Source organism: Peromyscus leucopus, chromosome 19 (genome assembly GCF_004664715.2).
Source record: "Peromyscus leucopus breed LL Stock chromosome 19, UCI_PerLeu_2.1, whole genome shotgun sequence".
Classification (NCBI taxonomy): domain Eukaryota; kingdom Metazoa; phylum Chordata; class Mammalia; order Rodentia; family Cricetidae; genus Peromyscus; species Peromyscus leucopus.
In genome coordinates, this window is record NC_051079.1 from 13,968,834 (window position 1) to 13,996,804 (window position 27,971).

Genomic DNA, 27,971 nt, shown 5'->3' on the forward strand with positions numbered 1-27,971 from the left:
TGAGCAATTCCTTAAATGTCTTTCAGGCTTCCTTCTTTCTTCTGTGACTTTGTGACTTTAATTATCTTAGGTGTGGCGTGTCACAAATAGGCAAAGTAAGACTATAGCTATTGAACATGGTGTACACACCTGTAACCTGAGACAGAGATGGGGAGCGGGAATCAGGAGTTCAAGGTCATCCTCAGCTCCATAGCAAGTTCATGGCCAACCTAGGCTATCTAAGTCTGTCCCAAAACAAAGATCTCAGGGCTGAAGAGAAGGCTCAGTGGCTAAGAGCCCTGGCTGCTCTTCCAGAGGACCTATTCCTAGCTCACAGCAGTCTGTAAGTCCAGTTCCCAAGAATCATGCCTATGCACTCTTCTGGCCTCTGTGGACACAAAGCATGTAAAACGAAGATAACAACAAAAGGCTAAAGTGTAGTCTGTTGTAGACTACATGCTTAGCAGGAGTGAAACTCAAGGTTCCATCCCCAGACCTGCATTTATTCCATAAACTGTGTACAGGGGTGCATGCCTGTAATTCCAGCACACAGGAGATGGAAGCAGGAAGATTGGAAGTTCAAGGTCACCCTCTGCCACAGAGCACATTCATGGCCAGCCTGGCATACATGAGACCTTGTCTCAAAAAATAAATAATAAAAATTACACCAACATCTTAAAAAAGACTCTAACGTTATATTTAAGGCATTTCTCCTGGAGACAAGGACGATTTTTCTTCAACTTTGCGCCTTGGCTAGCCTCTCTCCCGGGGAAGCAACTGCAGCCTGAAAGACTCACGCTGAGTGAAAACTGGAGTGCCGTGGATTTGTAAACTCACAAATCACTGCAGGAAGGGGTGGACTGGAGTCTGTACTGCAGTCAGCTGGGGGCTCGACGTCTGTCACAAGTGGTTACCACTGGAAACAACCTCTCAGTCTCTACTGGGTAGGACTTAGGCATGCAGAGTCATTTCCAAAATATCTCTTAAGGCAAACTCCACAGCACACCATTTCTTAAGGCAGACACCACTTTGACAATAAGTTCTTGCTTTTTCGAGTCCTATTCAACACATTCAACAAGTAACGAGTTGCCTTTTGAATCAGAAATAAGTTAATCCAGGATTTTAAAGTACATATTAATATCTCCTGTGGGTTGTACAATCGACATCAGCGATTGATAAAGGATCAAGAGCAGATGAGTGCTTGCTCAGTGGCCATGTTCCTTAACACTCCTGTGGTCTGGAAGGCTGTGTTAGGATCCACGAGCGTGGTGGCTAAACTTGATAGCTTTAGGATCCACTAGGAGACACACTTCTGCTCGTGTCTTTGAGGGCACTTCTAAAAAGGTTTAACTGAGGAGGAAACATTCGTCCTCGATGCCGGCAACTCATTTTGATGAATTGGGGTCTTGGACTGAATAAAAAGGAAACAGTGAGGTGAACACTTGCATTCTTCTCTCTGTGCTTCCTGATTCCGGATGCAATGTGGCCAGCTGTCACATGCTCCCGGCACCATGCATGCCGCCAACCTGCATGCCCCGTGCTCCTGGCACCATGCATGCCGCCAACCTGCATGCCTCCTGCTCCTGGCACCATGCATGCCGCCATGCATGCCGCCAACCTGCATGCCCCATGCTCCCGGCACCATGCATGCTGCCAACCTGCATGCCTCACGCTCCTGGTACATTGCATGCCACCAACCTGCATGCCCCATGCTCCCGGCACCATGCATGCCGCCAACCTGTCCTGCTATAGTGGACTGTATTCTCTAACTGTGAACCAAAATAAGTCTTTCTTCCCTTAAATGGCTTCTGTGGGGTTACCTTGTCCTTGCAAGGAGAAAAGCAAACAATGCAATGCGTGAGATTTCGATGCGTGAGATTTCCCTTCATGACGTCTGACAAAGATGTGGCTGCTCCTCAGCAGGGAGGGTGAAGATGGCTTTCAGGCCTTCATTACTCTTTATCTACTTTGTAAAATAGTTCGTATTTTCAGAACAGGTGCAAAGGCCCTACACACACTTCCCGTAACCCCAACACCTAGGTTCCCCTCCTGTTACCCTTACCCTTTGTATAGTGTATTTGTTAGAATTGACAAACCAACGTTGATACATTATTAACTAAGGGGCATAGCTGATTCGGGTTTCCTCGGCTTACCCCCAGTGCTCTTCCCCACCTCGTGGTCCCATTCAGATCCCATACTACATCGAGCGGCCCGTCTCCTGGGGCTCCTCTTGACCGGCACACTTTCCAGACGTTCCTATTTTTGACAGCCTTGCCAGTTTCAAGGAGTACTCACTAGGAATTTTATAGAATGTCCTTCCAGAAGGACTTGCTGGTGTTCTCATGACCACTCGGGGCTACTGGGCTGGGGAGGAAGTCCATCAGAGGGGAAGTGCATCCTCATTGTGTTTATCAGGGGCACATGCTATCAAAGTGACTTCGTACTGTGGGAGGCAGTAGGTTGCTGTCGGGATTCAGCAATGGAGAAAGGGGGAGGAGACTGACCAAACAGGATCCCTCTGCCTCACCTGCCTCCCAGGAAGCTCCAGTGATGCACCCCACTAAGTGAAAGTGACCGCTTCAAAGGAAGGAGGAGTTACCCAGCCTTCTGGACTCATTGGGTGTCTAGTGAGTAGATGCCCATTAGACAGTGACTGGGTCACAAGGAAGCAAGCCCAGGACTCCTGGGGGTGATGGGAGTAGCAGCATTCGGGTGGGTCATTCATGAGTGTGGGTATTTGCTTAGGACGCACATGCTCAGAATGAGGCCTGTTTAAAAGAGCATCCTACTTCCTCAGTTTGTCGCTGTTGTGTCTAGCACTGGGGGGTTGAACTCAAGTCCCTGAACATCCTAGGCAAATGCTCTACCATCAGGTCATCCCAGCTCAGAGCATCCTAAGTACTTTAAGACACGAGCGCGGTGCGTATACGACACAAACCGGAGCACTAGCAGAAACATCCTGCAGTTTGAAACGTGGGTTCAGAGCCACAGGGCCTGGGAGCACCCCAGAGTAGCCTTGGAAAGTACTAAGCACAGTGCACGGGCAGGTGTCTGCAAGATCTGTAACGGGCCATGCATGGGGCCCGCTGGACTGCAGCAGCAGCACGCCGCAGTGGTGGAGAGAGCACTTTCCCAGCTTCTTCTGGCTTATCCTCGAGCACTCTGCCTGGCATCCAGGCCAGGGTTCTTGGGGGCTGTGGCTTGCTCCCACATGGAAAGTCCCAAAGCCGCTGCTGCAGGATGTCCTCCTCAGTGCCCCATCCTGTTCTTATCACAGCTGCGGCAGCCTGGGCCACATTCCTCCCTCCTGAGTCACTGTGGCAGCCTGGGCTCCTTGCTCTGGAAGCCAGGTCACCACCTGCTCCATCCTTGGCTTGTCCTTTTCTTCTCCACATATGTTACGAACGTTTTAATTGCTGTAGGAAATGACTGTCATCCGAGGAAAGTTTTCTGTTCTTAACTGACCCTCTTGCCTTTTCTGTGTCCTCAAAAATCTAGCCTGTTCCCTCCCTGCCTCCGATTATAACAACACACTTCTTCTTACTTACATTCTCCCGAACATTCCAATACCATTTTTGGTGGAGAGAGCCTACCCTGACCCTGGTCAGTTCAGTCCAGTTCCCGTCATCTCTGTGGTGCGTTTCTAACCTTGATGCTTATCAGTGTCTCTTCCTGGCCACCCTTCTGTGTTCCACCACTGTGATATCTTCACCCCTTTGGAGATAAGGTTGAGAGTCGCTGTATGACTCGGGCTGGCTTGAGTCGGCTGTATTGCTCAGCCTAGCCTCAAACTCACGATCCTCCTGCCTCGGCCTCCCAAGTGCTAGGATTACAGGTGTGTGTCGCCATGCCCAGCTACATCGATCATAATTTAAACTCTCATATGGCAGGATGGGTCTTGCCATTCCCGGGTAGATGGATAAGAAATGAAATGGGGCTGGGTCGATGGCTGGGCAGGTACGGGCACTTGATGCATAAGCATGAAGAACAGACAGGGTGCAAACATCCAGCGTCCTCATAAAAGGCCAGGGGTGGCTATGTGCACCTGGAATGCCAGCAGAGTGGGAACAGAGACAGGAGGGTCACTGGGGTTTGCTAGCCACCAGCCCAGCTCCAGGTTCAGTAAGAGATCAGCCTCCAGGTCTTTGAAGATGAAAAATGACAGAGCAAGGTCACTTGATGTCCTTCTCTGGCCTACATGTGCCCCATATGCACATATAACACACACACACACATACACACACACGCACACATGCACACGTACACATGCATGCACGCACACACAAATACATGCACACATGCACACACACACAAAAGGAAGGAAAGAAGTGAGGAAGGGGAGGGGAGGGGGGAGAGAGAGCAAGAAAGAGAGAGAGTGAGAGAGAGAGAGAGAGAGAGAGAGAGAGAGAGAGAGAGAGAGAGAGAGAGGAGAGCGAGCAAGCGAGCTGCCAAACATGTAAACCAAATGATTTTGAACTTGTATCAACCAGCAACTTTGAGATCAGGTAGACTTTAGTCTCTTAAAACTATAGTCATATCATGTCAAAATTTCAAGTTCAATGTAAGTATAACATATAGTTGGGGGCTAAATTCTGTTTTAATTACTAGATTCTAGAGAAGCCACAGGATGGCAGTGACTTTAGCAAATGTATGGGAAGAAGACAAGGTTGTAAGTGTTTTCTTCATGGCCATCAGCAGTTTCACCCAAAAGTGGTGCTATCCACGTCCCCTTGGGTTAGAGTACTGTCTTCACAATCCTCCCACTTTCAGTTACATTTATTCATTGTGTGTGCGCATGTGTGTGCACATACATGTGTATGCACATGTATTTGTGTGTGTGTGTGTGTGTGTGTGTGTGTGTGTGCAGCTTGCAGGAGTCAGTCCTCTCTCTTCATCACACAGAATCAGGCACAGATCCTAAGACCTGGTGGCAAATGCCTTTACCCCTGAACCATCTCACCTGCCCCACCCCCATCACTTTGAAGAACTGCTCGTTATTCTGTGAATTCCACATGATGCTAAGTGCCAAGTAGTTTCTAGTTACTTTTCCTCCATTGAAAACCTCCCTCTCATACCTAGTAGTTACTTTATACACTCCAGACTGGCCTGGAACTCACTATGTACCCAAGGCTGACCTTGAACTTCTGATCCCCCTCCCTCCACCTCCCAAATGCACCATCAGGCTTGATTCCATGTGGTTCTGTGGATTGAAGCTGGGGTTTTGTGCATGCTAAGCAAGCACTCTACCAGCTGAGCTATGTCCCTGGCCTCTCTGTGGGTTTTCCTTTGTCTGTTTCTCTTGGTTTTTTGGGACTGTGTCTCATGGAATCCAGACTGGTCTCAAACCAGAATATAGTTGAGGATGAACTTGAACTCCTGATCCTCCTGCCTCTATGTTCCAAGTGCTGGGAAGACAGGCATGCACCTCAACTGGGAGATGTTTCTAGAGCTCTACCGCATTCAGAGTCTACAGGGTATCAGTCTCCCAGACCACAGGGCCTCAGCCTGGTGAACAAGGCAACTATGAAGTGGAGATCCACGGGAGGACGGCAGGGCCAGGGAGGGGACATGGAAGCTTCCCAGAAGAGGCAATTGCTGAGCTGAGTGCTGAGGGACAGTTGGCTGCTCTAGGTGACAGGGACAGAGAATGAGCTTGCCAAGATGTGGGAAAAGAAATGTGACACTGGATACGACTTATTTCAGGAGCTACTAGGCCAGAATTGTCAGTGGGACTTAACACTCTTCCATGCCCAGAGTGCAATTCTGAGAATCGTGAAGCAAGGATGCAAAGCCGCAAGTCTTCATCAGGATCTGCTCTTCAGAAGGGGTGAAGATGGCAGGGTGGAGAGCTGGGGGAGCGGGCACACTCCTCCCTGGCAGCTCTCCTTCCCAGAGGCCTCAGCACAGGCTTGGGCCATGACTCTCATGTAGCTTGGGTGAATGGACCGTTGTCTCCAAGACTGTTACCTTCACAGTTAATAATGAGGCAATAACGTTCTGTGAGTACTGATGAGACAGCATGTGACCTGCTTGTTACAAAAGCAACCACAGAACCTGGTTGTCACCAAGTACAGAATGGGGCCGGGTGGCGGAGATGTCCGGGCCCACCGGGTATCCTAGCTACGAGAGACGCCTTGATCCGGAAATGGCTAGGCGGAAGTGTCCGCCTGGTAAATAAACCCTTTACCGGGCTCTTCCTTAAGAACTCCACTGCAAGAGACCCAGCCCACTTATAACGGTACCATGTGCCTTCCAGCTCATCTTCTGGCCCTTACAGACCCGGTGTACTCTGATCATGTGCGCGCGTGCGTGCGTGCGTGCGTGTGTGTGTGTGTGTGTGTGTGTGTGTGTGTGTGTGTGTATGTACATGTGCACAGGTGTTTGGATGTGTGGATGAGCAAATGTGCAAATGATGGTATGTGCATGTGCGTGGAGGCCAGAGTTTGATATCAGTTTGATATCACTCTGCATCTTATTTTTGAGACACAATCTCTCCCTAAGCCTGGAGCTCCCAATTCTGCTAGACTGGCTGGCTTGAAAGCCCTAGGGATTCTCCTGCCTCCACCTCCCTGGCAGTAGGATTACGGTGTGCCCTGTCACTCTTCAGCTGGGTGCTAGAGCTCAAATTCGGGTCCTTGTGCCTGTGTGGTAAGCGCTTTACTGCCTGAGCCATTTCCCCAGCTTCCCAAGATCTCCCCAGCCTCCCACCTCCCCAGCCTCCCGCCTCCCCAGCCTCCCGCCTCCCCAGCCTCCCGCCTCCCCAGCCTCCCGCCTCCCCAGCCTCTCACCTCCCCAGCCTCCCAAGATCTCCCCAGCCTCCCATCTCCCGTACTCTGATTAAAAAGGCAAACAAAACCTGGTGTTTCTGGAATGACAATGGGTCAGAAAATCTTCAGAAAGGAAAAGAACCTCACTGCCTCTTGCTCCCAGCTCTGGCCCACCAGGTTCATCAACACGAATTCAGTTCCATTAGATCAACGGCCCCTAAAGGAACAGAGCAACCGTTTAAAGAGACATCACAGTTGACGAAGACATCGAACATCTTCTTCTCTCTTGTAATTGGTTTTTTACCCAGAAATTTACAAAGCACATATGATGTGTGAGAGTCACTGCTAAGCCTGGTAACGCCGGTGAAAAGTGGGTTTAATTAAATGTATCTACCCAATCTTCCCTGCCGAGAAAGTGTATTGGCCAGGGTTCCTCGGGGAAACAGGACAGGAATGGCATACATTACTTAAGGTACTGGGGACCTCATTCTTTTTCTTCTCATGGGCCTTCAGTAGATTTGAGACCCATCTGTACATTGGTGGGCAACACAGTTAATTCAAGCCCCCCTGAATCATTAATTTCAAATTAATCATCTCAAAAGATCAATTTCACCCCTTCAGCAACATCTAGACCAGTGTTTCCCAACCTATGGGTCGTGACCCCCATGGGTTGTCATGCTCCATTATCAGATATCTTGCCTATCAGCTATTTACATGACGATTCATAACACTAGCAAAATTACAGTCATGAAGTAGCAGCAAAAGTCATTTTACGGTTGGGGGTCACCACAGCTTAAGGAACTGTATTGAAGGGTCGCCGTATTAGGAAGGTCGAGCACCACTGATCTAGACACATCTGACTGAATTCCTGGGTGTCGTCACTGCAGTGTGGGATCACGCATGGAGGATGATTTGGGTGTGCTTACCCAGGCAGAGTCCCTGTCTCCTCCTTACCCTCTTCAGGCAGCTCCAGACCAATCTTCTTCAGGGGAGGCAGGGGCTGTGGTGTCCTGGGACCCTCCCTGCTCCCTAGGAGCTGAACTGTCTCACCCTTGAACTTCAGGTTTCCTGGGTATGAGGCGAGCACTCTGGACTGTGGTGAGCATGAGACACACATGAGAACAGATGCTCTGTGCTCTCCTAGGAGTGGCCATGGCCTGCCAGGAAAGGCTGAAGCTCTCTGACTCAGGGACAGAGGGTACCCCATGTCCTGATGGAGAAGGTGGACTTATGGAGCAAAGCAGTAGTGGGGGGTCCCCACATCAAGTGTGTGAGCCCGAGTTCCAGGGGAAAATATCAGCAATCTTTTAATCTTGAGCTAAGTCAAATTTTTCTCTCTCTCTCTTTCCAAACATTTAAGATCACCTTCTTGGCCACCCCCACCCCAAACAATCCCCTCCCTCCCTAGAATTCACCTATGACCTCCTTGACATATTTTCTTCCTTTTTTTAAACTATGAAATGGCATTCGTGATGATCTGCCTTCTGTTGCTATATCAGAACACCACATACTGAGTGAATTATACACAACAGAAGTTCGTTGTCCTCCTGGTTCTGGAGGCTGGAAGTGGAGGAGCATGGTGTCAGCAGGGTTTGGTGCCGCACTGCACTATGGTGGAAGGGAAGTGGTCGGGATCAGTGGTGGAAGCCTGTGGAGTCAGCACACACCCTCCCTACCTCTCCTCCTTCCTAGAGGCCCAGGCAGGCTCAGACCGTGTTTCCTGTGTGGGTGACCCAATGTCCCTGCGACTGCTTCCGTCACAGAAAGGTGAATGAGTACTCAGCGCACACATCCTCCGGGTGCAGTTTCTCTACCAAACCTACCACACAGTCGAGCAAGAAGTGTGGGCAACTGCGCAGATGAGCTCTTCCGAGGCACCGTTGTCAGGGGCTGGTGTTGTCCTTGGATGGACTCTTTCTTTGGAAAGACCAGAAGCTCTCGTCTTTATCTCTAGCCACCAGTTTCCTCCCCGGTTGTTATTAGGGGAGATATCACTGGCCACCAAGGTCTCGACTGGATCGCTGCAAAAACCCTTCAGTATTCCACACCACACCACGCTAGGCCATGCCATCCCACGTGCATGCTGGAGAGAGCCAAGACTCTCAGTTGCCAGGCTGGTGGATGTGACTCATCCTCTGACCCCAGTGAGGAGAGAGCTGTGTTGGGTGCACCTGTCAGCAGCTAGCATCCTGTAGGCCAGGAAAACATCGACTCTTCCAGGAAGGGCTTTGTCTGCAGTTGGAACAGAGGCCACTGAGTCATGGAAGAAACCCAGGTGGATCCAGGAGTCCTGTGTTTACAGTAGGAAGGCTTCCCGTCCCCACCCTGCCCCGTCACCAACACAAGCAGACAACTAGCCCTCACTTTTGTTTGCTTTTAAGTGTTTATGGCCTGTTATCCACGGGGAACAGACAATGAATGGTAGGATATACAAGGAACAGCAAAGGAGATATAAAGAACGAAGGATGGTTAGGAGGTCCAGCAAGCACTTCTGCAGGAATTTGTCCATCAGGGTCTCTGCTCTCTACCCACCATGCCTCACTCCCTCCGGGGCTCAGTTACAGATCATGTTTATTTCTTCCTTTTTTTTTTTTTTCTTTTGAAACAGGATCTCATATAGCCCGGGCTGACTTCAAACTCACTACCTAGTTGAGGCTGACTTTTAACCTCCCGAGTTCTTGCCTCTACTGGGATTATAGGTGTGGGCCACAGGAGTGGTTTTCTGTAGTGCTGAGGCTGGACTCTAGGCTTTGAGCATGCTAGGCAAAGCACTCTGCCCCCCCATGCTACATCTTCAATCCCATTTTGTTACTTATCTAGCTGCTCATCTACTCCTTCTTTTGGCCCATAAAAAAGAACTGGCTTGTTAAAAGGCACAGAATAAAGGGGGGAGTGCATGTCTAAAGTAAGCAGTAATAAGAACAGCTGGCTGGACTCGGAGGCAAGCTCATGGAGATTTCTGTCATGGGATGCCCAGTTTCCATCCAAGAGGAATGAGAAAAACAGTCAAGGGGAAGGTCCAGGTCAGGAAAGAGCCCCCTTTTTAATGCACAGACTGAGGGAGTGGGGAGGGTCCAGCCAGACCTCAGGGGCTGACCGTCACCTGCTGCTGAGGTTTCCCGGTTTGAGCCCAACTGTTTGAGTCTATCAGGATGTGCATTTTAGGAAGGATTAAGAATTTAAGACTGAAGTAGAAATGGGCCTAGACCACAGGGTTGATCAGTCGTAGAAGTGGAAGAAAATGTAACTCAAGCCCACGTCTGAGCGCTGAGACGGAAAGCTCATCCAATGAGGCAGCAGGAGATACAATAGGTGTCCGTGCTGGCTAGTTTCATGCCAACTTGACACAGCTAGAGTTATCTGAAGGGAGGGAACCTCAACTGAGAAAACGCCTCTGAAGATAGAGCTGTGGCCAAGCCTGTGGGGCATTTTCTTAATTTAGTGATTGATGGGGGAGAGCCCAGTCCAATTGTGAGTGCAGCCTTCCCTGGGCTGGTGGTCCTGGTTCTATAAGAAAGAAGGCAGAGCAAGCCATGGAGAGCAAGCCAGTAAGCAGCAATTCTCCATGACCTCGGCATCAGCTCCTGCCTCCAGTGACTTCCCGTAGTGACCTGGATGTGTAAGCTGAAATGAACCTTTTCTCCCCAAGTTGCTTTGGTCATGGTGCCTCATCACAGTCCCAGAAACCCTAACTAGAGAGTGTCTCCTCCTCTCCTTTCTTAGTCAGGCACAAGCCCAGCTGAAGTCCAGGGCCGGCCGGTCGTTCCTTTCACCCCAACAGCTTGCCTGTGCTTGGCACTTTGAAGATCTAATTTCCTCCTGTGTTTGCTGGATGAACGCTGGTGAGTGCAGCCCGGGGTTTTGCAATGTGGAATATTACAAGGGCTTTTTGCGGCAAGCCAGCCTGGGCCTTGATGACTGTTATCTCTCTGGACAACATGGGAGGAAACCGCTGGCTAAAGATAAAGATGAGTTTCTGGTTTTTCTAAAGAAAAGTCCCTTCAGGGACAATGCCAGACATTGAATATGATGTTCTGGATGTATCAGTTCATCTGTTTCTGCCGTGCTCTTTGCTCAGCTGTCTGGGAAGTTCTGTAGAGACGGCACAGCTGGATTTGTGCTGACAGATTCCAGACTTCATGTGCAGCTTCTGTCAGGAATACAATTGACAGGTGTTTCCCCAAGCCACAGAAAGCCATCCTGATGCATCCCAAACCCTGTCTCGTATGATTTACTATACCCAAGAAGCTGCTAATGCCCCCACTCCCACAAAAGGCTTATGCGTTGAAGGCTTGGTCCCTGGATGGCAGCTCACTTCGAGGTGATTGGATCATGAGTGTGCTAACTTTTCAGGTGTTTCTGTCACAGCGACAGAAAGCTGACCCACACAATTCTCTGACTCCAAGACAGCAGAGCAAAGATGACCTCGATTCGGAGCACTGAGAGGACAGTGTCACTGACTTATGGCTCTTTCTCCCTAATCAGCTCTTCGTGTGAGAAGCTTCAGAAACTGGGTATTTTCTCTATTCAACTGCTAGTAATAAAAAATACGGCGTCCTTGTTAAGTTTATTATGGAGAAATTAAAATACATACAGAGTTGGATGATGTAATGAACTTCCGTGTACTTGGTACACAATAGTTGACTCACGGCCAATTTGTTTCAACACTACTTCCATCCATTTCCTCTCTCCCACGTCATCCTAAAACACATCGCAGATATCACATTGCTCTGTCCATTAATGCTAAGTTGGCCTTTGTCTCCAAAATATGAACCCTTTCCTTTAACATTATGATACCAGCATTCCAATTAAAATTATTCATAAATATCCCTATATATCTTCACACATCAAAATCTATCAAGTTTATAATTGTCTCAGAAATATTTTAAGCTTTTTGTTTGAACCAAGATCCAAATAAGGCTCACACCTTCTCTCAGATGAGAACTTTATTGGAAATAACATTGTTTCATATAATAAGGCATCATTTGTGACCTCTCCAGAGGGCACCTGTGCTATTTGATGATGGAATGCCCTAAGTTAGGTACCATCACCAGCTACAAAACACACTTGAAGTCAGGATGTACACATGCTTTAACTCGGGAGACACGGTGTCATGATTTCAACATAAAATACATGTGAGCCCTTGGTGCCCAGTGGTGGGTGGCAAAGTTTTGGAAGGTTGAGTTGTGCCACGGTGGTGGAGCCCCTCAGGAGGAAGTGGGTCACTAGAGGCAGGCCTTGAGGTGTTTTAGTCCAGCCTCCCTTCTTGTCTGTTCTCTGCTACGTGACCATGGATGCAGTGTGGCCAACTGACTCCCGATCCGTTGTCACGCCTTTCCCACAGCAAGGGACGTGTATTTCTCCTGCCAGGCATTTGGTCATTGGGAGGAAAGCAACTACAGTGCACAGCCTTCCTCACCCCAGCTCCGCAAGGTGCATCTCTAACATCTGGCCACTCTGAAGCACACCGCAGGGCTCCTCTCTTATAATGAAGACATGCAGCATGTATTAGAAGGACTCACGACAGAGCAGCTTGGACATCAGTGTGGTCTGAAGAAGAAAATACGATTTTTAAAAAATATATTATTTTTATATGTGTGACGGTTTGCTGCATGTATGCATGTGCATGCCCGGTGTACTCAGAGGTCAGGAGAGGGTACTGGGTGTCCTGGACCTGGGGCTAGAGATAGTTGTGAGTCACCTCGTGAGTGCTAGGAACCAAACCTGGGTCCCCCACAAAAGCAACAAGTGCTCTTAAGTGCTAAGCCTCCAAAACCTGTTTCTTTGATCTGGTTAATTACTTTTCCTTTTACGAGCTGAATTTATCCTTTGGGGCCCGGAGGCCAGTGCCTCAATTCACCATGTAGCAGAGACAATCGCCAGCAGACATGCCATGATGGGTGAAGTCAATCAGAATGTCCAAACTCCTGACAGCACAGTGGAAAACAGACAGACAGACAGACAGACGCTTCTGATCCAGGGAAGGGCCAACATGCTCGCTAGGCTTCAGGACAATCGAGAACTGGGTCTTCATTGCACATTCTTTGAAAATGTTGGACAAGGGTTGGCAACTTTCAAGTAAAATTCAGGGACTTGCTTGGGTTAATTTAAAAGCATAATTTTTACTGTATTTTCTTATCAAACAATTTTCACTTGAGTCAACATCTGAAGTCAAAGATGAGATGGAAAAAAAAAAAAAAAAAAACCAGAAAGGGAAAAACCTGGAGGGGAAAAAAAAGCCAGAAAGACCCTCATGGTAAGTCATTCTTTCCAAGGCACAGAGCTGACACTCTCAGACTGACAGCAGAACATGTCTGTTTCCATGAAACAAAATCACAAGTGCAGGGCCTGGTTTGGAGGCCACGTCCTCTTCATCTCAGTCCTCAGGCTCAGGGAACGATGCTCGTGGCCTTCCTCAGGGCCAGGTAGCCTGTGACCACGTCAGACGGCAGCCTGCGAATGTAGGCGAACTCTTCGATGGTGCTGAACCGCAGCTTGCTCTGGGGGTCTGTGTAGTTGGCCTGGGTGGGAAGCAGGCAGAGGGGAGGACAGGAAGCTGTTGGTGGTGGGGATATTTTAAGGACAAACTTTAATCTTTTCCTACTTTACTCAGCGTAAAACACATCTTCGTTATGTTTCACTGCCAACAAGAACACTTTGCTCACTTTGGCAAGGAGGGGCACTCCAGGGGACAGTCTGGAGGAAGAGGAACAGCCCATCAGATCCAAAACTCACTTCCCAATGGTCACATCCCCCTGCCCTCTAACTCCCACCTCTGCAGAGACTCAGAACCGGTCACAGCGCTGACAGTAAGTGACAGCCGAGTGCTCAGTCCTAAGTGGACATCTCTCACCCCTCCTGAGGCTCAGGGACAGGGGCAGAGAGAAACCTAAGGCCGGGAAGGAATGCTGCCCGACGCTGTCTCCTGTGGATTACGTTTCCTTTGATGACAGCAATAGAGGAAAAGGCTTGATGTGAACAACAGTAACAAAGCCGCTTCGGAGAGCTTGCGGCTGTGCAGTAGTGAGGTGAGCGCTCTGGCGGGGTGGGGGTGGGGGGGAGCCAGCCTCACATTCTCGGAAGGATGCAACAGGAATTGGGCTTGGATTATCTGGCTCCACAGATAAACCTATGGTTCAGCCTCGCTGTGGCTCCCTATGTGGCAGCCTCACTCCACCACCACCCTGAGCTGAGGGTGGCCACTCGAGTTCACACCTCACACCGAGAAGGCTGCTATATAAACAATTTAGAATACCGAGGTCTTGTGGCACAGATAAAATCGTCACAAACAATAGCTGGAACAGAATGGACCCAGGAGCCAACATGCTGTGCTCTGAATAGAAAGGAGTAAGCCAAACTGAGCCCCTGAGCCAGATGAGTAAAGAATATCCCACCCTCCTCTGGACTGTCCCTTGAGACTGGAAGAAAAGACAGGCTGCCTGCCCACGGGGACTCAGCACACTGCTTAGGCCTTGCCCCAACTTGAGGATGACAGGCGGTGTTCACCACCCCCCAGGAGCCTCTAGAACAACACTCATCATAGCTTTGTAAAACACAGGTGTGACACACACACACATCCATGCCTTCCTCCTGCGCCCAAGCAAGATGAACTAGCCTGTCATCTAAAAAATAAAATGAAAGCATTTCACAGAGTGAAAGGATCCTTTACCAGTGTCTTCTACCTCCAAGTCTTTTGCTTCCCCCAAGGAAGCCACTGTCAGTTGGGAGCCCTTCCAGACTTTCAAAATTTATCCCTTACTAAACAAACCAAGCCGAGAAAGAGAGAGAGAGAGAGAGAGAGAGAGAGAGAGAGAGAGAGAGAGAGAGAGAGAGAGTGTGTGTGTATGTGTGTGTCTTTACCATACAATCCACATCACTTGGCATCTTCTAGTCAAGAATGTACCCTAAAACTTCATCCATGTTGTTCCACATGGATCCGGCTCACAGAATAACAGGAACACATCTCAATGAAAGACTTTCATGGGACCTCCAACCACTTTGCAAATAGTCTCCCAGAAACATTTCTTTTTTACATCTTTTTTTTAAGGTTTATTTATTTATTTATTATGTATACAGTGTTCTGTCTGCATGTATGCCTGCAGGCCAGAAGAGGGAGCCAGATCTCATTACAGATGGTTGTGAGCCACCATGTGGTTGCTGGGAATTGAACTCAGGGCCTCTGGAAGAACAGCCAGTGCTCTTAACCTCTGAGCCATCTTGCCAGCCTGAAACATTTCTGCCTAAGTTCCTTGCACATCCTACTTCTCCAGGGAGCTGCATAGAAGGCAAATTGCCAAGTCATAGATTTTGTTTGTTTGTTTTTTAAGAAGAAAAATTGCCAAACTGTCATTCAAGGTTGCTGCATCAATACTCTTCCTGCTCCCAAAGAGCCGTGTATGAACACACAATTTCTTTGCATCCAGGCTGAATACACAACCAAACTTTCTCAGTCCTTCCATCTGATGGTCTTTTTCCAGCTACTAGTGAGGGTGCAACCTGCCTGATCACACATATTTCCTCTGTCACTGCCTGACTCTTCCCCACTTCTTTTAAAGGACTGTCTGTCAGTAGTTTGGGAGTAGGGTTTTTCATATGTTCTTAATTCTTATATTCAGAGCTGAGGTAATGTGTGTGTGTGTGTGTGTGTGTGTGTGTGTGTGTGTGTGAAGACCTCTGCTGATGCCCCAGAGACCTGGAATAATGTCCTTCAAAATGATGCTATGCCTCTTCACAGGTGAGACGCACTGTAGCAGCTCACAGCAGCTAGCCGTGGTTGAGGGGACAGTGGACATGCCAAGGACCAGGCTTCTGAGTCTGTTCATAAACCATGACTCTTGCTGCTCAAAATGACACAGGGCCGGAGTCTCATTCCAGGACCCAACAGTGACTGGGGTCACATCAGCTTTCCTGCCTCCGACAACCACTGAAATGAGCGAAGAACACATCCAACAGACAAGACCAATGACCGAGAAAACGGCAGTCATGGGGAGGCAGGAAGTAACTCCAGTAAAAAGCTGTGGGATCAGATTGCTAGACAGACATACTCAACCCAGTGACAAAAAGCTGGAAATAGAATAAACAAAAAGTTCTTTAAAAAATTTGTTTCTCTAAGAGATAACCAAAGCAAGAACGAACAGCAGCCTATTTTGTGTCGTCTTACACACGGTAAACATGGCAACCAAGAACAAGAATGCACTGGAAAGGGATTAGTGCAGGAGCCTCACACTCCAGACAAAGCAGTGTAGTGCTGAAAATAAACCCATAGTGTGGAAAGAGGAGCTTTAGGTCTAGGAGGGCAACCATCCAGCCTTTTTAAAGGGGGCATAAATAAAAATTAAATGCCCACTTAGCCTGGTACCCTCGTGAGGAAAGCACGTGACAGTCCCGTAGCGGAGCATTCTACAGAATCTGGCCAGCAGCCAGCTGCGTCGGCATCTGCCTTTAACCCAGCACTTATGCGGCTGAGGCAGAGGATCGTGTGAGCTCAGGAGTTCAGGACTAGCTAGAGAAGTAGCCAGAGGACTACCTGTCTCAAAACAACACAAACAAAATCCTGTGACAAAGTTGCCAAAAACAAGGAAAATTTGAGAAACTGCCAGAGTTAAGAGTGGTCTAAAGAGGTGTGACAACTAAATATGATATGGTAGCCTAGACAGGACACTAGGCTTGGGCAAAATCTAAGGGAATTTAGCTTTTTGTCTTCACCTTCCTCCTCTTCCCAGCCTGCCCTTCTCTCTCCCCTCCCTCTCAGCCTCAGCTTCTCAGTTGAGGATCCAACCACCCTATGCACGTGAGGCAAAGCTTATCACTGGGCTACACCTGGCCCCAAACTAGGAGAACTGAAATAAACTGTGGTAACAATGCCATCTCTAATGGGTCACTAATCATAACAAATGCACCACAGACGTTAATAAGAGAATGAGTGAAATCTGGAGCCTGTGAGAGACACACACACCCCCAAGAGCTTCTCAGTTTTACTGTAACCTAAAACTGTTCCAAAGTGTTTAAAAATGCCAAATTAGACCAAAAGACAACCAAAACAAGGAATAGAGATACAGAAGTATCAAAGAAAACAGATTAAATTCACCCATGTTTCGGAACAAGAAATAAAGGCACACAGACGTATCAAAGAAAACATTAAATTCACCCATGTTTTGGAATATTAACGATGTAAAGATGCGTTTCATTTGTTCAATTATGTAAAGATGTGTTGCTGTTTTACCTTGTCTGCCTAAGGTACCTGTTTGGTCTAATAAAAAGCTGAACAGCCAATAGTGAGGGAGGAGGTATAGGGGGAATTCTGGGAAAGGAGAGTAAGTAGGAGGAGGAATTTAGGCTTGGAAAGAAAGGAAGAAAGGAAAGGAGGCAATGGGGGCCAGCCAGACATGGAGGAGGAAGGACACAGAGAAAGAAAGAAAGGTAAAAGCCCTGAGGTAAAACGTAGATGAAGAGAAACAGGTTAAATTAGGTTCAAAGAGCTAGCAGGGCAAGCCTAAGCTAAGGTCAAGCATTCATAATTAATAAGAAGTCTCTGTGTCTTTATTTGGGAGCTGGTTGGCAGCCCAAAGAAAATTCCAACTACACACCCACAGTTGTGGTCACTGAAATGTGAACCACATAAAGCTATCATCTGGAGTCACACTGTCAGCTGGGTATAAAGCAAGACCCTCTCTAGAAGAAATTCATTCTAGACACAAAAATACAGACAAAGGCCAAACCCTCATGAGAGAGATGCCATGCAAACCTGCACACAAAGAAAGCTGGAATGGTGTTCTAGCTCATTCCGGGCTGCTATCCAAAAACACCTGGATGCTTTATAAAGAAATGAGGCTTACAGTGCTGGAGAGACGGCTCAAAGGTTAGGAGCACCTGCTGGATACCCAGCTCCAGGGGTTCTCAGAGGCCACCAAGCACAGATGGTGCACATACACACATGCAGGCAAAACACCTTTGTGTGTGTGTGTGTGTGTGTGTGTGTGTGTATGTATGTTTTAAAGAAGAAAAGAGACTTAGTTAGCTCTCAGTGTTGGCATCCTGGTGAGGGCCCTACCTGGCTGCATTTCACCATGGTGTGACGAGAAGAACCGGCCCCGCACAGGAAAGGCACGTGTGCAAGCAAAGAGAGAGGAAGAAGAGCTCTTTTCGTGACAGCCCCCTCCCGCAGAAGCCAGTCCACTCCTGTGGATCTGACCCAGATGTGACCCATTTTTAAGAAGCATCATTAGTTCATCAGGCCCACCTCTTACTGGCTCAACACCACCATACTGGGGCCCAAGTTCAGAGCAAATGGTCCTTCTGGAGAAGAAACACCCTAGCCCAAGCATGCAGCTATATGAATTCAGACCGAACAATAAAAAGGACGAGGAGCGGAGAGAGGAGATTACACAATGGCAGAAGCAGCACTTTCCTGGTGTAATGTCCAGAATTAACCCAGCCAGTCTGTGACAGATGGTGGAGTCAGTTATCCTCATTAAACTGCAAAGCACAGAAATGGCATCCAGGTACATTCTAGAAGTGGTATGCTTCATCATTTCTGTAATTTGCAGGAAAACCTCACTTTTCAAATTTACAAGAGATGAAGAAGGATGAGGGTGAGCTGGAATTTCTCTGCAGGTTCTGCAGGCACTCTGTTTGGCCAGAGTGGGAGCAGGCTCTCAGTGCCCGGGGGTCAGCACCTGCCTCAATCCCAGCCCTCCAGCTCTGCTGGAGAAGCACTAGAGGGGTCATGGCAGTGAGGTAGAGAGGACCACATCCACAGAGGCCACATGGAGAGAGGGGTTCCGGCTCTTTTAGATATGTGGGTTACATATACTGCTTCACTTGAGAAAAGGCGTAGAAATTTGTGTTGGTCTGTTCTGACTTAAAGATTCACTCGATGGTGTTGGGCATGCTAGGCAGGTGCTCTACCCTGAGCTACGTCATCAGCCCAGAATATTTTTTTAAATATTTTTTAATTTCTCCAATTGTGTGAAATCAGTATTTTAAAACCTTAAGAGTTAACACAGAAATGGCTGTTTCATTCATGTTGTCTCATACAGTTAACTGTCAGGGAAAAAAAGAAGTGAAAATTCTGTCTTGTTTTCTGGTGCAATGGCCTCTCCAGACTGCCCACACAGACACTCAGGTCACAGCCTGAACTCCAGGCAAGACCAACAGTTTAGACAGACATGACTGTGAAATCTTATATTTAATACTAACGTAGACAGATGTAATTATACTCACAAGAAGGCCTGAAACATCAGAATACTTCTTAGCGGGCTTAAAGGACGGGGGAGCATCAATACTAAAGTCTAAAAAGAAGAAAAGAGAAGAGATGACCAAATAACCTTCAAAATATCCCAATTCCTTCTCCTTTATTCTAAGCTAACACCTGGTAATGGTCCTGAAGTTTTCCTTTGTGATTACACTCTTACAGAAGCCTCCAGGGATTAACCAGGGAAGTAAGGGAGGTGTCTCAAAAACAGCACAGTATGTCACAGACTAAGTGCAGGCCTCAGCTAGGGTCCTGCCCTGCGCCAGAGACAAGCTGCCCCAGTGAAACTGCCAGGTTCGTCTACCCGCAGGATATTTCACAGTCTCCAGCTAACACGGGCTCCTGGTGATGAGAGGCCACACAGCCACTAACTGGATCCACACACCCAGGCTCAAGTGGTCCACACCCAGATGACTAACTTGTCACCATCTGAGTCACCCCATGAAAGACGCACAGCAGGACAGGAGGTGGAGAGATCCTGGAACCTCAAGTTTCCAGAGCAGTTGAGCAGAACATCTAACGGGTTTTGCCCAGGTCTGGACATATGACAGCAGGAGGTACTTACTCAGAGAGTAAGCGTGTGGCCTGTGAGCTGCTTGCTGGAGATTCTCCCGAATCTCACATTACAGGTGGGCTACGTTGTTTGTGAACACAAATTTAAAGAGTAGATCTTTAAATGAGAGGTCTAATAGGAACATCATCATTATCACAGTGGGACCTACTTCTCCAGACTGAAATTGTAGTAAATGACTTAGTGACATGTGAATGGCTTTAGTAAACTACACACCCGTGACAACACAAACAAACAGACTCAGTGAAAAGAGAGCTGCATGCATAATATCCCTGGATGGGTGCCACTGTACAGTTCTCGGGCTGAGAACATTTTCCCCGCAATAACACAAACACGAGCAAATAACGTAGGCTTGTTGTAAGGAAGTTCCCGTCTGCATTACAAACACAGGGAAGGCTCTAGACAGCTCACAGTTAGGATCATTCAGTTGCCATGGCAACGCCCTTTCAGCAGCGAGGATCTGTTTGAGGTTCTTCCAGGTTCTGTTCTTCTTGCCAGCTACTGCGCCGCCGTGGCCGGAGTGCTGGAATTAAAAGTGGGTTCGAGGAGAAGAGTCAGTGGAAGGTGCGCCTGGGAAACCTGAGGCGGCCCGGCACCTCTCGGTCTGTAAGCAACTATCTGTGCTGCTGAGACCTTCGAAAATACCTCACTGCACACTTCAATCTTTGTTAAAAGAACATGGTTTTTTAGCTATTCATAGCAGAGGCAGAACTGGGAATTCAAGGCCAGCTTCAGTTACAGGGTGAGTTTGAGGCCAGCCTGAGCTATAAGAGACCCCAAAAAACAAATAACCAAAACTATAAATAAGCAAACTGAGAACATCGTTCGGGGGCTGTCTAAACCCACGAGTTTGCTGGTGATAGAACAGAAATAAATGGCTATTTTTCAGCGTGCACACAGGAAAGCAAATTCTTCACTGGGTTCAACCTAGTTGAATTCACTTATGATCTCATCCCTTTAAAATAAGTTTACCACCAAGTTGGACTTCATCTCGAGATTACATCCCTAAACCCCTCTGAGGGTGTGTCACTCTGCCTCCTAATCACCAGTGGTCCAGGAAAACCCAAACAGGCTTCAATCATGGTATGGCAAGCCTTCTGGAAATTTCTTTTTGTGCTATAAAGATTAAAAGGCGAAATGGAAAAGACTACTAACACATTTGCAGACCCTGGTTACAATGGACTGCCAAGACTCATTAATTTAAAAAAAAAAAACCTTTAAGGGTATAATTTGGGTCACTAAAGCTGATTATTTAATATAGCCCTCGTGAACGAAAGGTATTTAAAGGAATTAGTGAGGGGTGCTCCTATTTTAGTTAACTATTTCAAACTTCTTTTAAAATTTAAGGCCAATAAAAAGCGTAGGGAAACAATCATGGAAAAGATGCATCCTCAAAGTTCTATTGTCTGGGGAATTCTGAAAAGGCCTGGAACACTGGGAGATCGCGAAGGGCCTTTCCAGTCCCATCCCATATTCCCCCACCCCCTCCACTCCCCACCCACCCCACTTCCCCAACCCCCCCATCTCCACCCCCACCTTCCTACCCCTGTCGTCAACAGCCCATGGGAGGGGATGGCAAATGGAACTGAGGGAGAAGCGGACTTCAGATCCACCTCAGGCCCAGCTACTTCGCAGGCTGAGGTACAGCTGTTCACCTCTATATTTGTATAACACCTAACATGCTTACCACGAAGTTGGGATCCTTAAATGGCAGCGGTTTGGCAGCTTTTTCCACAGGCCCCGAACTAAAATCAGAGGACGCCATTTTATTCTCACTCATGGCTTCAATGCTGACACCCTTAAAATACAGAAAGAAAAAAAAAAATCTTTGAAGCCAGACGGGCTCCTCATGTCTGCTCTCAACAAGACAGACAAGCCAGGGTCCGGGGCTCCAGCAGGTAGCCTGCCCCGGAGGCTGGCAACACTGTCTGCGTAAGCAAGAACCACAGCAGACACAGCAGCGGGACCCCAGGGGCCAGGCTTCCTGGTTCCCCTAGTGCCAAGCTCAGGACGGCTGTCTCACTAATTCTGACAGCTGCTACAGAGGTGCGATTACCCCCATCTTAGAGAAAACTGAGGCCCAGGAGGACTGGTGTAAGGTTACACAGCACACAACTTTTCAACTTAAATTTATTCCATGATGCCACATAGTCCTTGTATCTTGATGATTGTCAACTGTGTCTTGAAATAGGAAGGCTGGCCTTAGAGTCTGGACCTCAAGGGTCTAACGTGGTCAGAAAACCCAGGCTGGAGCTAGTCTGCATTTGGGGACAAGGGGACACGGGAAGTCTGAAAAAGGAGAGGAAGCTGGAAGGACGTGGGGCCGCTGGCTGTAGCTGGAACGCTGTCCCGTCAAACAGCTTTAAAACAAACCTTTACACTAACAACCACAGAAAAAGGTGGCAGAAGGAAGAACGATGTCTGGCTTGTAACCCAATTCCAAAACAAACATTTTAGGAACAGAGGCATTGTCTCTGCGGAGTGAAATGTCAGGTAGAGGTTCGCTGAGTTTCCAATATTGACACTGGTACCACCAAATCCTTCCCAAGACACTGAATACACCCACCATTCCAGAACACTCTTTTGTCCCTTCTTGGACAATCCCTTCCAGTCCCAAGGGCAACCAAGGTTCTGGTTCTTCTACATCACTTGCACTTCTTCCAGAACTTCTTCCAAGAGAAATCTGACCGTATGTGGCTTGTACCTAGCCCCTTTAGGTCAGAACGGAGTTTTGATGCCTTCATATGGCGGCTCAGTGGTTAGCTTCACCAATTTCCCCTCTTTCTCAGCAGAGTAGAATTCACTACATGGATGTGTTAAAACCTATTTATCATTTTTCTGTTGAACATTTGGTCCGTTTTCAATGTTCAATTATAAACAGGGCTGTCATACATGTGCACCTACCTTTCCTACCATGAGTTACTTTTTGTCATGGTGCTTATCATAGAAACAGAAATCAAGCCTATGGTAACATAGGCTTTCAATCTCAGCACTTCAGAGACAGAAGCAGGCAAATCTGTGAGTCTGAGACCAGCCTGGTCTACATAACAGGTGTGTTATGTAAGCTACATAGTGAGATCCTATCTCAAACAAAACCTCCCCCCAAAGAAAGACATCAAACTAGAACAGCTGCCATGTTCTCATTTCTGTTGAGTGCTTGGAGGAGTGAAGATTGTCTTCCTGAGAAAGTGCACATGTAACTCTATAAGGGGTGTGTGTGCGCGCGCAAGTGACCTCAAATGGGTAGAAAGGGCCATTCACTGTCACAACAGATCTCAGAAAGGTCTCTCCTCAAACACCTTCCCAAACTCCTCTCCAGGGTCTCCGCACGGGCCTGGACTCCTCTGCTCTGCTCACACTACTCCTTAGTGTGGACTGTTCCCCCGTCATCCTCCATCACTCCAATCTTCCCAGCATTAGGCAAAACTTTAAGCCTTAAGAAACTCACACTGAAGCTGAGAGGTGGTGGTGCACGCCCTTAATCCCAGCGCTGGAGAGGCAGAGGCAGGCGGATCTCTGAGTTTGAAGCCAGCCTGGTCTACAGAGTGTGTTCCAGGATGGCCAGGGCTACACAGAGACCCTGTCTCGAAAAACCAAAGAAAGAAACTGACCCCGAAGTCGCTCTTATATTTCTCTGTTTATTTGTGCGTACGTGAAAGTGCAGGTGCACTCTACACCAGCACTTCTCACTGAGCCGGCTCCCTGAAATCCATGTTTGAAGAGGCTGTGATCCAGGGCGGAAGGAGAAAGGACAAGCTGCTAATTAGAGGCAAGTGGAGGATCTCAGGAGGCCTGCCAGGCAGGAGGAAGGAGGTCATCTGGGACGAACAAGCTGAAAAGCTAAGGAAGCAAAGGGGCTAAAGAGAAAAGAAAACAAAAACAAAGACAAAAACAAAACAGGGCCTTAACACCTCCAACGATGACAGCAACAAGAGTGCCGTGGACAGAGTGTGGCCACGTCCACTGCCCCATCCTCCAGGGGCAATGCTATTTCCTGAGACGGGGTGGGCGGAGTGTCTCCAGAGCCCCTGGGAAAGGCACTCACTGCAGCAAGTCAGTGTGGATGAGACAGGTGGATGTAAAGTTCTACCAGGGAGAGGTCACCCCACAAAACCAAGTGCTTCTGCTGACTGTCATGGGGGTGTGGGTGGCCACAGTTTGCTGTTCGGGGCAGCAGCCTAGGGAAGCGGTCAGGAGGGACTGACAGTCTGGGAATTAGCTCTGTGGTGGAGCACTTGCTTTGTATGACGGAAGGGCTACTGCTTCTCCAGCAGTGGAGGGCTCTATGCCATTTCTAGCCGGGTCAACCCCAAGAGTCACACTGGTTTCTGTTTGCCTTTCCTCTTAAACCCACTCCCATGTTACTCCACCCGTTTCTCTGTTCCTCTCATTCAGTCTCCGAGTCAGTACTGAGTCAGGATGACAGGAAGGCCTTTAGTCAGAGGGAAAATCAAGTCTACGATGCTCTGCGGCAGTAAAGTAAGGTACACGATGATGATCTACGGTTGCCATGTTGTGAAAGTACCGACAACACTAAGAGATTTAAGAGATGGGATATCCAGCCCCGAGACATGAAAGGCCCAAGACAGATGGGGGAGTAATGCCTAGAACTAAGGGCTATGCCCTCTTCCCATTACTAAAGAAGATGGTGTGAGTCCCAGGGTAGAGATACTACCCTTTCTGTAACACACTGGAGGCAGCAAGGCCCAGGGGCTCCACCCACCTCTGCTGAACTACAGAATCCAAACAAACGGCTTCTGCCAACAGCAGCCCTCATGGCTGGGACTCAGACTTCGGACAACCTTGTCTTCTCCTGTGGTGTTTTTAAAAGAAAGGGGATGGTGGTTTTTGTCATCATTTAAGAACCCAACATAGCAGCCTGGGGGTGGTGGTTCACAACTTTATCCCAGCACTCAGGAGGCAGAGGCATTTGGACTCAGTGAGTTCAAGGGCAGCCTGGTCTATAGAGTTTCAGTACAGCCAGGGCTACACAGAGAAACTCTGTCTCTAAAAAACAAAACAACAACAAAAAACCAACCAAACAAAAAGAATCAAACACAGAAACATCTGCTAGTAATCTGGACTAAGAAGCCCAGCCTGGGGTACATAGTGAAGTTACAGTCAGCCTAGGTTATACAGCAAGACTGTCTCAAAAGGTTGGGAAAAAAGAAAAGAAAGAAACGTTTACTCAGCCCAGGTGTGTGATGGTACACACCTGTAATACCAGGCATGAGGAGGCTGAGGCAGGAAGCCTGCCACAAGACCAGTCTGGGCTACCCAGTGATTTCCAGGCCAGCAAGGTCTACATAGCTAGAGGATCCTGTCTCAAACCAAACCAAACCAAACCAAACCACAAGTGGTCCACAAAGAACAGGGCGTGGTAAAACAGGTCTTTAATCCCAGCACTGGGAGGCAGATGGATCTCTGTGAGTTCAAGGCTAGCCTGGTCTATATACAAGTTTTAGGTCCAGCAGGGGCTACACTGTTGAGACTCTGACTCAGAGAGAGAGGGGGGAGAGAGAGGGAGGGGGGGAGAGAGAGAGAGAGAGAGAGAGAGAGAGAGAGAGAGAGAGAGAGAGAGAGAGAGAAACTCATTCTAATGTAGTGACTACATTGTTTGGTCTCGGTAAAATGAACATTAAATCACATCATGGACACTACAAGAGAATACACACGCTACAGCTCGAGAAGACTCAAATCAGGAGTACATAACGGAGCTGGGCATGATAGTGCATGCCTGTAACTGCAACATTCAGGAGCCTGAAACAGGAGGATCAGCAATTTGAGGCCAACTTGCAAACATACTGAGTTCTAAGCCAGCCTGAGAAACATAATGAGATCCTGTTTCAAACAACAACCAAAAAACCCAACAAAACAAACATACAAGCCAGGCGTGGAGCACTCAGACAGGCGATCTCTTGAGTTCCAGGCCCGCTTTGCCTACACAGCAAGTTCCACGACAGCCGGGACTACATAGAGACCCTGTTTCAGGGAGGGCGGGGTGGTACATAAGCAAAGCTAATTGAGGAAGGAGATGTCAGAATCGTGGTTACTTCTGGCAGGGAGGAAAGGGCCCAGTGACAGAACTGCAAGGCTGAGACATGAGGACAAGATCAGCAGGAATTCTGTGGGCCTCTCGGGAATGCTCTTATCTGGAGACTGTCCATGGTTTGTGGGTTTCACTGCACGCAAACATAGGAACCCAATAAAATGCTAAAAAGGGGCGGAGGGGTGCTAATTACCAACAGAGTTGCTGGGCAAACGACACACAAGCTGAGGAACATCACCATCCTTACAAAGTGCTCAGGAGTGGGAAAAGCACGACCACAGCCCAACCACTGCTGGTCTCCCCTAGTTGTAGTGAAGTCTGTTGTGACAACCCGCTGTGCTCAGCACTTTCGTCATGGACCTCAACCGCTTTCTGTCTGTCTGTCCTTTATTTCTTTCTGGCTTGTCGAGACAGGGTTTCTGTGTAGTCAGTCCCCTGGCTGTCCTGGAACTCACAGAGATCAGCCTGCCTCTGCCTCCAGGGTGCTGGGATTAAAGGCGTGCGCCACCACCGCCCGGCCTGACCTCAACATCTTAACCTCCAGATGTAGCACACGTAAGAAAGAAGCCGCAGGTCTCAAGCATCTTTGCATTTCCCCCACGTTGTACGCTGGGACGACCCCTCAGACTCTCCATCGGGGATCTGCGGGATAGGCTATGGGTAACCCGCAAACTTCCCTTGCAGAGACACAGAAAACAAGTCCTGACAGAACTGGGCGGCCCTTCCACTACACCGATGACAACCTCCCACTTTACTCTATGACGCGGGTGATTTTTTTTTAACCAAAGCCGTAGGTCCGACCTATGACTCAAGAATACCAATTCCCACCAGGAATTACGACGCGCCTCTGCGGGAACCCAGCCTCACCACCCCACCTCCACCACCCCGCTGGACTGCGCACGCGCCCCAGCCTCCGCCCCGCCCCGCCCCGCGCAAGCGTCCTCGGCGCCTCTCGAGCCTGCGCATGCGCTCTCGTCCCCGGGCGGTGCGGACCGTGTACCTGGGCAAAGCCGGAGGCGGACAGCTTTTTCTTCTTGCTGGCGCCGTATCCCCCTCCGCTGCCGTTGTGGGACGGGCTGGCCGGCCTCTTCTTGCTGTTCCTGGCTATGGTGGGGGTAGAAGGGGCAGCCACGATTGGGATTTGAGCCGCCATCCTGACCGCACTCCGCCCGCGGCTCCCCGCCCCCACCCCTCCGCAGGCGGCCCTGGGACTTCCGGCTGGAGGTTACTTCCGTGTTGATGCTCCCGGAGCTTTACGGACTCCTCCCTGGCTGCCCCTAGGAGGCGGGGCTCGGAAGTGTTTCTTCCGGGTCGGAAGGGGTCCAGCTGTGGCTGCGGTTGAGATTGTGATCTCTGGTCTGGGCACCTTCCTGGAGGGCCCCAGTGACCATCAGATCTTTTAGTAACTATTAATTTTTGTTTTCTTGATTTTTAGACAGGGTCTCCCTGTGTGTAGCTCTGGCCATCCTCAACTCTCTGTGTAGACCAGGCTGGCCACAAACTCATGTAGCCGAGGTTGTCTTTGAATTCTCCGCCTCCCAAATGCCAGGATTACAGGCAGATGCCTCAGTGTCCATCTCGATGGGTGTAAGAATAAAAGGAAGTTAAATATCAGTGCATTAACATTGCCGAGCTATTTGCTTGGTCTTACTTCTTAGCTGTGCTGAAGTTTATGTATCAGTACTGCACAAGAGACTAGAAAGGTAGAGTGTTCTTCAGTCTTTTAGGAGTCCAAGACCACTTGTTGCCAAGCAAGTGATATTCCTGACCTTCTCCACTCTCCTCTCCAAGTGCCTATCAACAGACAAAATCTTACGTACAGTTGTCAGGGAGGTCGCAGATTTAAATTGAGGAATCTCAATGCTCCACACCTTGTTTTTTGCCTCATACTACACTGTATTTCTCCAGAGCCTTTATGCCATCATCTAACTTACTGCTAGGTGATACATGTCTTTTGGCTAGGATATAATAACATAATAATAAGGTGACCACCACCTGTGTCTATCGACTGGGGATAAATATATCTGTCCCCAGTTACAGTGACTTGCAAGTCGTTGATGCATTATAATTATGTTTGGGTGAAGTAAAGAATAAAGGGGTGAATCCCTACCTACAAGTTGGCAGCTAAAGCAGCAATACAAATCGATGTTTGAAACTCTACTCAACTGTAGAGTGACGCAGAGGGGAAGGACCAGTTAAGGGAACAAGGAACTGACAATACTGTTACTGAGGCCTCCTCTGGTGTTGAAATGTTCCCTGTGCCAGATCTCTTCCCCTCTCCCCATCTATTTTCCTTATTCCTTGTCTCAAGGACTCATGCCTCCAACCCGCAGTCACTGAAGCAAACCTCTT

At 48.5% G+C, this 27,971-nt stretch overlaps 1 protein-coding gene across 3 annotated transcripts; it reads right to left on the bottom strand.

Annotated features, from left to right (window-relative positions):
* Positions 1-11,294: 11,294 nt before the first annotated feature.
* Ino80c (INO80 complex subunit C) lies at positions 11,295-26,851 on the bottom strand. Of its 3 annotated transcripts, none has more exons than XM_037197010.1 (5): positions 26,620-26,850; positions 21,258-21,368; positions 19,982-20,093; positions 18,969-19,036; positions 11,295-12,296 (listed from the first exon to the last, which is right to left on the bottom strand). In XM_037197010.1, exons 1-5 carry the CDS (start codon positions 26,770-26,772, stop codon positions 12,255-12,257), a joined length of 486 nt encoding a protein of 161 aa, XP_037052905.1. In that variant the 5' UTR covers positions 26,773-26,850; the 3' UTR covers positions 11,295-12,254. The 3 variants fall into 3 exon arrangements, with proteins under 3 accessions (XP_037052905.1, XP_028743550.1, XP_037052904.1); XM_028887717.2 differs by having other exon boundaries at positions 11,295-13,267; positions 26,620-26,848; XM_037197009.1 differs by lacking the exon at positions 11,295-12,296 and adding an exon at positions 13,311-13,442 and having other exon boundaries at positions 26,620-26,851.
* Positions 26,852-27,971: the final 1,120 nt, after the last annotated feature.